The sequence below is a fragment of the Carassius carassius genome, chromosome 39 (genome assembly GCF_963082965.1).
Source record: "Carassius carassius chromosome 39, fCarCar2.1, whole genome shotgun sequence".
NCBI lineage: Eukaryota > Metazoa > Chordata > Actinopteri > Cypriniformes > Cyprinidae > Carassius > Carassius carassius.
In genome coordinates, this window is record NC_081793.1 from 20,712,337 (window position 1) to 20,723,775 (window position 11,439).

Sequence of the window (11,439 nt, forward strand, 5' to 3'; positions counted from 1 at the left end):
TGATGATTTATTATGAGTGTTGGAAACAGTTCTGCTGTAATGTGTGTGTGTGTGTGTGTGTATATATATATATATATATATATATATATGCTAAATCATGAACACAATGACAGGGTGAAATGGGCTGTGATGCATGGGGCGCCAGGTAAAATCTTGCCTAGGGCAGCAAATTGGTCAGGGCCGGCCCTGTGTGTGCACTTGAATGGGTTAAATTCAGAAATTCCAAGTATGGGGCACCATACTTGCCTACACGTCATGTCACGTTCACATTCACATTCAATATCTTTACAGTTACAGATTATGGTAGTACCAGTTTGGAAATATTTGGCAATACTGATTTTAACACAATGTTCAGATTATTGTTTTGCTTAAAAATTATGTTTAAATGAACACAATTCAGTTACACCCTTACATAAATAAATGTTATTGTTGTATTAACAATCATTTCTATTAAAAGATACTGGAATAAATGAAATATGAAAGATGAAATAATTTTTTCACTATTGTCAGTTGTTTTCTAAAACAGTAGCAAAGACAGTTTCTGTCAACCTTCTCAAGAGTAAACACTGCCGGGTAACCGACCTAAAATCTTTGATTTGTCAATAACACTGTGGATCAATGTACAAATACTGCACAAAACATTGTTGTGAGTTTTCACATTGCTGCTTTTTTCTTTTTTTGAATGCCAAGATTGCTGAATTCACATAATAAAGCCATGAGTAAAAATGAAATTGTAAATATTTATTGATATTTATACCATTCATTATTTATTGGTGTGTGTGTATATATATATATATATATATATAAAAACACACACTCACACACCGGCATCAGTTCACATTAAAATTAAATTGAGCCACAATATTGTTTTAATGCATTTCTAGTGAGGCTCACTGGCCAGAACACAGAAAATCAATGCTGTTAGGTAATGATTGCTAGATAGTAAAGGGTCCAGGGTCATCCTCATACATGTCAATATAGACAAGTGACTTTTATGGTGTTTGATTATGCATCTTTTACTTCTGAAATCATGTTACCTGTGATTCTGCTTCTGATGGGTCTTTCTGGCCTCACTTTGCCAGTCCAAGCAGCACCGGTATGTAACCATGTGAAACTATAAATAGCTTAAACATATATGCTTAATTGAGTGATATTATACTGCGATTTGAATGAAATTGTGTCAAATCTTTCAGGGTCTTTTGGATGAGATTTTAACTTTATTTGATGGTGAGAAGTCTTAACATTTTGGTTGGTGTCTGTTTATGTGTTTGCAAGGTTATTAGTTTACGCATGTCATTATTATCACTCTCTCGCCCCCTTGACAGAAATAAATGATTATGCTGTTACTGACACCACGGGGGAAATATCCTCAGCTGAAATTAATGAAAGCATTGATTGGATTTTTTCCTTCTTTGATGAACCAGGCAAGAACTTAAGTACTAAAGTAGACAGTGCAAAGGTATTAAAGGGGTTAGTTTGGGCGCTCACAAACATGTACGCTGATCATGTTCAATACTTCTGTAGAAGTGTGTGATCCAAATCCATGCCAGAACAACGGAGTATGCGAGGTCCTAGAGAGTGGCGGCTTCAGATGCATCTGTAAAGAGCCTTACATTGGCAAAAAGTGCCAGGATGGTGAGATCTTAATAAGCTATACCTAACAATAATTATTAATCAGTAAGAGTTTGAATCGTTCTTCAGTTTTCATGTTGGAATCTTCTAGAGAGGAACGTGTGTAAGAAAGTGAAGTGCGGTCATGGTGATTGTGTCAGAACTTATGAAGCCCCATTTTATGAATGCAAATGCCGCCCTCCCTATAGGCCCCCTACGTGCAAGAAAGGTGAGCTTTCATGTCTTCCATATCTGAGATAAAGCGAATTACTTTTCAAAGTTTTTTTTTTTCAGTAGTAAAGATGAGAGTTTAGTAATTATCAATGAGTTCATTAAAACAGGTCTATGCCAGATTGTAGTGAATTGCTACTTGTTTTCTGTGTTTGTCTTTTTAATTGCTTTTATACTTATGTTTGCAATATTAGCCTCTGCTTGTGACCCGAGTCCATGCCTGAATGGAGGAGAGTGTGTTAAAGGCCGTACCAGAGCCAGTTTCACATGCACATGTCCTGAAAATTACAGTGGGAGGTTCTGCCAAGTTGGTAATAAACTTTTTTTTTTTTCATTTATTTTATACCAAACCAAATGGTATTTTAAAGCTACACTAACTTTTTCCCAAATAGCCAAAATTATATTTAAATAACGTGCCAGTACATTAAAAAAACGATATTCTAAACTGTGTTTTTGTCTAAAATACTACGGTAAGCCTATAAAAATAATTTGTTTTATATTTTTTTAGAGTTGTCGGGGACGGATTTCACGGGAAATGGGAAACGTTATTTTAATAAGTCACAACGTACCTGCTCATAAGACGTATTTTTCATATATTAGTCTGTCGTTATTGGGAAAGTTTTGATGTTTTTAGTGACAATCGCACAAACATGATCGCGATATTACTTATGTAGGTGTATGAATCAACCACTAGAGGGCGAAAAATTATATATTGTAGCTTTAAATAACCTTATAAACTAGATGGAATAATGTCATAAACACATAATGTAATTTTTTTATTCAGGTCCAAATGATTGTTATGAGGGAAATGGGGAATCATATATAGGTTTTGTCAGTCAGACAGTGGAAGAAATTGAATGTTTACCATGGAACTACTACCGGATTCCCTTCAAGGAGTTTGAAGGGAATGAGACAATTGGAGCCCACAATTACTGCAGGTTAGAAGTTGGTTTTAGTAAATCTCACAATTAATTGTGGTATAACATGTTGACTTAAGAATTATTTTTGTCAATTAAGAAATCCGGATGGAGACCGGGAGCCCTGGTGCTTTGTGAAGGATAAGGGGAATCTCCGGTGGGACTACTGTAATGCCAAGCCATGCTCTGAACCAGGCACAGAATTTCCATCTATTTTTTTTCTCTCTTCTATATAATGCAAAAACAGAAACGCATGTTCTTCGGTCTGCTCTATCAGTCGGTGTTAACGACATCATTATTATTTACCAAACTCTGACAGAACCAGTAAAACCTTCCAGAGCCCCTGAAAAACTGCAGTTTTCTGACTGTGGAAAGATCCAGGCTAGTATGATAGCCCCAAGAATATTTGGTGGGAGGAAGTCTCTGCCTGCAGCCCATCCCTGGCAGGTCTCATTTCAGGTCCGTCCCAAGGGCTCTAGCGGATCCTTCAGCCACAACTGTGGAGGAACCCTTATTGACTCCTGCTGGGTCCTAACTGCCGCCCACTGCATGTAAGTTAGGGGGGTGGTGGTGTTGCATTAGGTCTATGTAATGTTCAATCAGATAACTCTTGCTTTTATGTTGTCTTTAAGTTACAAATTAAATTATATTAAGTGTTGATTTTGTATTGGGTTTTTACAGTAGTTTTGCCTTTGAGTGATATTTGTTGCATATACCTGTTTGATAAACTATGTTTGCATGGTTTGCATGATCATGGCAGTGATGAGAACGAGGAGGTAAGGGTGGAGATGGGTGGTGTGAACCTGGAGAAAGATGATCCTGCAAAACAGTTTCTTGAGGTGGAGAAAATCATTGTTCATGAGAACTATACAGAGACTCCTGAAGCCCTGTATAATGATATAGGTCAGTAACTCGATAAGTGACCATTATCTATCTGTCTGTCAGAGTATCTATCTATCTCGTTTTATTTTAGTCTGTTCTGTCTGTTTACCATTCTATCATTCTAACTTGCCATGTCTATCATTCAGTCCATCATAGCTGTTATAGGGTAAAATAAAAATAACCAACTTCAGTTTGGAAATAATCTTATGTATTCAATTATTGAGTTTATAGACTGTACATTTGTAAATCCCATTTTAATATTATTATTGGTTGTGTCTATATCCTTGATTGGATTAACATGATAGCAAGTTATAAGATTTTAATTAAAAAGTAAAAATAATAATAACATTCAGGTTTAAGAGTGATAACTATAACTAGTGTCCACACCAAGACAATAATTTTCAGTTTATTGTAAGTGTGTGCTGCCATTATGCCATGTGCTATGGGTGGATTTTGGGTGTCAATGTTTTTTATCGTTCATCCAAAAAAAAAAAAAAGTGATTAGAATTGTTGATCTATGTTGTTATCCTTGTTGCGGTGTGTGAATTATTGAAAAATTAAGTTATATTGATAGTTATATTTATCATTCTTTGTGTAAACACCCTTAAGATCAATAAAAAGGGTGAATTTTCATTTTATGCTGATTTAAATTTTTGTGACATTGAATGATTCAAAAATAATGCAAATGAAGCATACAGTAGCCTAGTTTTACTGGAGGTTTAAATAAAATGACATCCCGGGGCGAAGCGCATTGTGAACAGCCTAAAGTAGTATTAGCATCTTTTTTTTTTTTAAACCAGTTATGTGACAACTTATGTAACTCACTTATGTGATAACGTGTATCCAACTCACAGTGCTTTTGTTTCTCATCTATACCAGCCCTGCTGAAACTAAAAGCAATAAATGGAAGGTGCGCCAATGAGACCAGGTCCGTTAAGGCAGCTTGTGTTCCCACGGATTCATTCCCTGATAAAACTATGTGCACCATATCAGGCTATGGAGCCACAGAGAAAGGTGTGGTTTCCATATTCAAATTTCACTCTAGACATTCACCATAGCCACACCTGCCTCTGTCATCTATCTATTACTCCTTCTTCCAGATTATGCTGTCTCTCCTCAGCTGCTGGATGCCAAAGTTCTCCTAATCTCTCAGAAGCGTTGTATGTCTCGTAATGTCTACGGGAACAGAATGGATGATTCCATGATGTGTGCTGGATATATGCAGGGAAAGACTGACTCTTGTCAGGTGTGCTCCAATCTCAAATTAGTGTTTTGTCTTTCAGTGAAAATTCTATTAATATACATCAAACACTAAAACTCATTTAAAATGATTGTGCAAACTGATGGCGCAGTATGCACTTTTTTTAAATAATTTTTTTTTATAGGGTGACTCTGGTGGACCCCTGGTTTGTCAGAAGGACGAGACTCATTACATCTATGGTGTGGTGAGTTGGGGTGACAGCTGTGGCAAGAAGAACAGGCCCGGTATCTATGCCCGTGTCACCAAGTTTGTTGACTGGATCAATGAAAAGATGCGAGCAGTTTAGGGTGGCTACTCAAAAGGTTTGAGTTCAATGATAGTTAATATCACATCCTAATAGCTGAAAAAAAAAATCCCCCAAAAAAACAAAATTCTATGTATGCATGTGTATATCATTAGGCAGACCAATTAAAAAGTTTTTTGGGTGATGAGCCCTTCAACGTCACTTTTGTGGTTCATGTTCATATTTAAGATCAAAATCAAAGGGACTGCCAAAAAAAAAGTTATGGATTGGATTTTGGTATGCTTATTGGGGCAGTTTATGCAGACTTAATGACTGGATAAGCCTTTTTAACCAGCAGACCCATACCTTTGATTAAAAAATAAAATGCATGGATAAATTCTTAACAGTATGATCAAAATGTATTTAGGAAAAACAAAGGATGAAAATAACTTCATACTAACTTTAGCGCATTACTTATTTTGCCTTTTGTAACATTTTCAAAGTCAACAAGTTGTTAATAAATCAGTGTTTGTACACATATCCAAGTAAAAATGTTTAGGAAGTCTTGATGACAAATGTACTTTGGAATAAAACTTCAGATTTTTAGTCTCATTAAAACCCATTGAGTGTGAATCAATGAATGTCGCACAATACCAATATTTTGTATCAACACAATTTATTTCCAATTATTGAAGGTTTAATTTGCTTCTTGACACCCAACATAAGAGACACTGTGAAAAACTAATAAAAATTAGGTATACATCAAATCAGCCATGCTCAGAGAAAGAAAACCTTTATTCACATGGAAATTATGGTCAAGTGAGCATGTCACAAATGATAGAACTCTCCCGGACATGTGAAATAAGCGCAGATATCTGCCTTATGTTTTCACAAAAGGACTTGGACAGGATCTTTCTGCAATAAGAATAAATGCTGCAGCCAAAATTGAAAGAAAATCAAGTCAAGGTGTTACACAGGAGCAATCAGGAGAATACTGGAAACAGCCAAGCACTCTGCACCGCAACACGCCACCTTAACAGCTAACCAGCAAAACTCAACTGCTACGCAACTGCGCCTAGTGCATAGAAAATACACAAGAGAGAATATTAGAAATCACGTTATTGTTAAATTTTCCATTTAAACCATAACACCTGCTCGGTTAGCAAGCTTTATGATGTCACGGTTTTACATAAAGGTTTTTTTTTAGCGGCCAAATTTCTGTCTCTACCCAGTCCCTTAAGGTCAAAGAAATATTCACATCCAAAATTGTCCAATAATAAGCATTTATTAAGAACAAAAATCTGATTAAAAGTGAACTTACTTTAGTCTGGGAGTTTCAAAAACAAAAAACAAACTACCAAAAATAAAGAGAAGTGATTTCACCTATTAGCCCAATTTAGGCATAAAGATCATTTAATAATCACAAGAAATTCAAATGTATGACAAAAACAAATGTGGGCAACAAAGAAAAAGTCATTTAAAAGATTTAGACCAAATTACAATAACCTTTCGGTCAGATATATGGATAATTTGAGTATCCTCAGATGGACATCGGTTCGGTGCGATCCTCGAAGATTCAACCAGTTGACATCATCTAGAAAAAAGGAAGAAGTTAGTTAATTTCAAACAGCAAAGCAGAGGGTGTTCTACAGTAATCGTCATAAAACGAGGCATTGCATATTACGCAACGCTCGATAACTGGTCCTCAGTTATACAGAACAAACAGGCACTCTTTTCCACACATCGAGTATCTTGCCATATTTAAAATTAATCTATAGACCTCATTTTTGTTCTGCAAGGAACCTCATGTACCTGATGTTTGTTCTGAGAGAAACCTCATGGGTAGAGAGCCAACAAACCTGAGGGTGGAATTAATGTCTCATAGCTATTTTAAGTGTCAGCAAGCTGAGGGATAATTTATTGGCAGTTAGAACAATTACTCAAAAGTACTAAATTATAGACCGGTTGAAAATCAGATACCCAGCAGCCTGACAGCTTAAACTAGCTCTGAGAACACACCCCATATCCATCCTGCTTTTGCCTATGCCACGATAGACATGAGTTTGTGACAAGGATGATGAAAAGGTCTCAGTCCATTGTCCTGAAGACGTACCTCAACACCACCTCAACACTCAATGAGACCGACCTGCTCCATAGCAACCGCCAATCAGCAGCAGGCAGCCAATGGTCGGATCACACACTAACTGCTCTCAAACTGCCCCAAACTCCTTTTGCAAACAGGAATCAGCAGCTTGGAGGAAAAAATTCCACATTTAGATGAAAATCAATGGATTTTGGCTGGTACACGTTTCAAAACAAACATACTTACGGTATCATACCCAGCACAGCTCCAAATCAAACATCCGTTCTGAGGTTTAGGATGTAAATTAAAAATAAACCCTTAAAGTCATGCAGAAACTGAGAAACCAGACAAATGCTGTGAACAGCCCCCAACTAAACTTGGGTAATACATGAAACCTCCTTTAAGATAATGCATCTACCGATCTACTACATGTGCAGATGTCTTGAACTTGGTGAAAGAGGAAAGTAAAGGGGGGGGGGGGGGGGGGGGGGGGCATTAAATAGATTTTAAGCAGCCATTTTTAAGTGATTAGTGAGCCACGCAAGTATTTTTTTTTAAACTACTTTGGGCTTGAGTTATAATGGGGGTCATTAGCTAGTCTGCTTTAATCTGTTTTTAATTAAATCAAGTTCATGACTAACAGCATTAACTATATTTATTAAAAAAAAATAAAAAGTGCACTTGTCGTTACATTTATTGGGCGATGATACAAATTCCTCCAGTTGTAAGAAAATCAGGATGTCTTCATACAAAGCATTAGGCTCACCTATGTTTCAGCTCAGGATTCAGCAGTGGCTCCAGCGTCCTCTGGAGATTTGGGTCTGCTTCTCGATCTGGATCGTGATTTGGATCCTTTGTTTGATCTGGGAGTATGGCTCCTGGAGTGAGACTTGGACTTAGACCTTGAACGGGACCTGGAAGCAGATTTGGACTTGCTTCTGCGTGGTGTGCGGGTTTTGGAGCGGGAACGGGACTTAGATCGGGAACGGGAGTAGGACCTGGATCTGCTGTAGCGGGATCTGCTACGGGAACGGCTTCTGGATCTAGACCTGCTGTGTCTCCTTCGCCGAGGACTACGGCTAAAAATAGATTACGTGAACAAATTAGCATGAATATTGTTTGCATAGAGAAGCAAGCACGGTGTTTTACAGCATTACAAAACACCAAACAGTCTTTACAATTAAAAGCTGAGTAGCTTATACACGTTTAAATGGGAGCAAACAAAAACGCGTCTGTTTGCATGCAGTCATGGTTTATTGTCTTCATAACCAGTAATTCGAGTATAATTACCACGTTATCGTATTCGAACCACAAAAACTCGTAGCAAAATGGGAAGTTTGATTCACTTCTGATTCAGTTCTTCAGAATAATTAGGTTAAAAAACTCATTACGTGGCCTCCAAGTATTTTTTATTTAAAAAATTACCATTTTAAAGAGAATGTTGTAATGAATCCGCTAGGAATGGGTTTGGTTTTCAAACATTACAAATCGATTCAAAAGAAAAGGACTCCATTACCATTCGATCACAAACTGCTAATATTAACGGTAATGTTACTTTGCTTCGTTCACAACGTTGAGCGATTGTTTGTTACAACGCCAGATACGACGGAACGATAAAACGGGAAACTATTTATAACAGACTTACTGAATTAAGCTATTTACGGCGATAAAACATCGCGTTTGTAAGCAAAACAAGAATTTGAGCACGTGTGGTTTAGCGCTCTTCAGGCCCGGGGGCCTCAAATGTGACCTTTGAACGGTAACGTTAACTTAAAATAGTTTAAAACGACAATATTAAAAGAGATTGCATATGCGGGCCTTACCTTCGGCTTCTCCGTCCATGTCCCCCGTACCTCCTTGGCGGGCCTCCACGGCGGCTGTAATGTGAATCTGGCGGGCGCCCGTATCGCGCCATCTGCACGCGCAGCTCGCGGCCGTCCAGCAGCGCGCCGTCCATGGCGTCCATCGCATCCTCTGCGTCCCGCTTATCATGAAAACGGACAAAGGCGAACCCGCGGCTCTCTTTTGTGTACCGGTCTCTCGGGATATAGACGTCCCCGACTCGGCCGTACTTCTCGAAAACCCGCCGCAGCGTTTCAGGGGACGTGCGGTACGTCAGATTGTCGACTTTTAAAGATGTCATGCCCTCGACGTCGGGCGGAGGTCTGCCGTAACTCATCTTGAATCACTAACCCTACTGCTGTATGTTACGCGGAAAATAAAAAAAGATGCTTGCGAGATTTTCAGGAAAAATACCGAATCAATCGGGAGCGTCCAAAGAAACACGCCGAGAGCAGATAAGTCTCTAAAATGGCGGTAACCGGATGTTCGTGTTCGGTGGAGGTCGACTTTTATTTTCTTTGCAAGGAGAGGAAATACTGCCACCTCTGGTGTATAAGTGACACTACAGGTGACCTGCTCTCACAAGCTACTCTTGACTGGGAACAGTTTTTAAAAATTTATTTAGCAGCAGTTTGAACAAAATGTAACAAACAAGAGCATTTATTTGACGTCGCCATACTCATTCAACCCAAAATTAAGTAAGCAGCCCAATGAAACATACAGTACAGACCAAAAGTTTGGACACACCTCCTCATTCAAAGAGTTTTCTTTATTTTCATGACTATGAAAATTGTAGATTCACACTGAAGACATCAAAACTATGAATTAACACATATGGAATTATATACATAACAAAAAAGTGTGAAACAACTGAAAATATGTCATATTGTAGGTTCTTCAAAGTATCCACCTTTTGCTTTGATTACTGCTTTGCACACTCTTGGCATTCTCTTGATGAGCTTCAAGAGGTAGTCACATGAAATGGTCTTCCAACAGTCTTAAAGGAGTTCCCCGAGAGATGCTTAGCACTTGTTGGCCCTTTTGCCTTCAGTCTGCGGTCCAGCTCACCCCTAAACCATCTCGATTGGGTTCAGGTCCGGTGACTGTGGAGGCCAGGTCATCTGGCGCAGCACCCCATCACTCTCCTTCTTGGTCAAATAGCCCTTGATGCCTTCAGTGTGACTCTACAATTTTCATAGTCATGAAAATAAAGAAAACTCTTTGAATGAGAAGGTGTGTCGAAACTTTTGGTCTGTACTGTATATTAAATATATATAATTTTATACATCCATGGAAAAGTTTAGGGGGGAAACTGTGTATAAAAAAACAAATTAATTATAAAAGAAAAAGTAACTTAACCTCAACCTTTAAAACAAACAAACAAAAACAAAAGAAACTAGATAAGTAAATAAATGAGTAGGCATAAATAAAAAAATAAACCATACAGTAGCCTACTATAATGATGTAACATAGCCTATTTAGACATATTTATAATATGAATTTTTCACAGTAAAAATTTTGTCTTTATTCAAGATACTGTAAATTTTTAGAATGGGGGTCCGTCATGTAAAGATGATCATTTTTGCGGGTCTGTGGCATCTATAAGACTGAAAGATAATGATGATAATAACAAATCAGAAAAGCTTATTCTATAATCTTAGATATTTTAATGTTCAGTCTTTGTCTGGCCAGCACGTGTTGTTATATCAAACTGCTCCCAAATGACATCCTATAACCTTCAAATTGTGATATTTCCATTTGTCTCTTTGTGAACACAGAAAAACATTCCATGAAACCCCACAGTTATAAGGTTAAACAAACAATAGCAAGCAGTTCAAGAGCACAGAACATGGGCCTCAAGTACAATAAAAAGAAACATATAAAATATAATGGGACAGTTAATTTACTGATAACTAATAAAATGATCAAATAATAAATAATATAAACGATTATTTGATAATGATAATAAAACAAAATGAAGAAACCAAAGAAAATAAAACAGCAGAGTTGCTCTCTTGAAGCAACACAAATAGGCTGCTACATAAATGTTTTTTATATAGTGACAAATGCGAATAAAATAAAATAAAGAAACATTCACATTTAAATTAAACCAGAGCTAAGTGACACAAGGGCCACTGACTGAAGACCAGTTGAGGTCCCCTTACTGCACTGCAGTGAATCACATCCGAAAACTCGGGGAAGGTCACGTTTGGCGAGGCAGGATGCGTTTGTACTGCGCAAAAACCCGAAGTCTGGATTTAAGCCTGACGTCAGAGGTGGCCAATAGCGCTTCTGATGACAGTAATACAGCACTGATCATTGAGCAGCAAATCTTACTACCTGAAATGTTTTTCTTCTGAGACATAATACATAGTTCCAGCAGGGGGCG

The 11,439-nt window shown here is 37.7% G+C and overlaps 2 protein-coding genes across 9 annotated transcripts; one reads left to right on the forward strand and one right to left on the reverse strand.

The window, feature by feature from the left end:
• Positions 1-979: 979 nt before the first annotated feature.
• On the forward strand, positions 980-5,219 carry habp2 (hyaluronan binding protein 2). The gene is made up of 13 exons (XM_059531173.1): positions 980-1,096; positions 1,194-1,227; positions 1,326-1,424; positions 1,525-1,635; positions 1,724-1,840; positions 2,037-2,153; positions 2,627-2,780; positions 2,860-2,954; positions 3,079-3,310; positions 3,520-3,662; positions 4,521-4,655; positions 4,742-4,887; positions 5,027-5,219. The coding sequence occupies exons 1-13, from the start codon at positions 995-997 to the stop codon at positions 5,186-5,188; spliced, it is 1,647 nt and encodes a 548-aa protein (XP_059387156.1). The 5' UTR covers positions 980-994; the 3' UTR covers positions 5,189-5,219.
• A 683-nt stretch (positions 5,220-5,902) lies between these two features.
• On the reverse strand, positions 5,903-9,539 carry LOC132121599 (serine/arginine-rich splicing factor 2-like). Of its 8 annotated transcripts, none has more exons than XR_009426286.1 (5): positions 9,032-9,539; positions 7,975-8,287; positions 7,272-7,376; positions 6,632-6,719; positions 5,903-6,200 (listed from the first exon to the last, which is right to left on the reverse strand). XR_009426286.1 is itself a non-coding variant. In XM_059531170.1 (3 exons), the coding sequence occupies exons 1-2, from the start codon at positions 9,385-9,387 to the stop codon at positions 7,987-7,989; spliced, it is 657 nt and encodes a 218-aa protein (XP_059387153.1). In that variant the 5' UTR covers positions 9,388-9,539; the 3' UTR covers positions 5,903-6,719; positions 7,975-7,986. The 8 variants fall into 8 exon arrangements, 2 of the variants coding, with proteins under 2 accessions (XP_059387153.1, XP_059387154.1); XR_009426285.1 differs by having other exon boundaries at positions 7,239-7,376; XR_009426284.1 differs by lacking the exon at positions 7,272-7,376.
• Between the last annotated feature and the right edge of the window lie 1,900 nt (positions 9,540-11,439).

Bases quoted from the DNA above. Each gene is read 5' to 3' on its own strand.
- habp2 (XM_059531173.1), top strand. From the start codon at position 995: ATGGTGTTTGATTATGCATCTTTTACTTCTGAAATCATGTTACCTGTG. The intron at 1,097-1,193 runs GTATGTAACCAT...CAAATCTTTCAG, and splicing joins TGCCAGTCCAAGCAGCACCG to GGTCTTTTGGATGAGATTTT. The intron at 4,888-5,026 runs GTGTGCTCCAAT...TTTTTTTTATAG, and splicing joins GAAAGACTGACTCTTGTCAG to GGTGACTCTGGTGGACCCCT.
- LOC132121599 (XM_059531170.1), bottom strand. From the start codon at position 9,387: ATGAGTTACGGCAGACCTCCGCCCGACGTCGAGGGCATGACATCTTTA. The intron at 8,288-9,031 runs GTAAGGCCCGCA...ATCTATTTTTAG, and splicing joins CATGGACGGAGAAGCCGAAG to CCGTAGTCCTCGGCGAAGGA.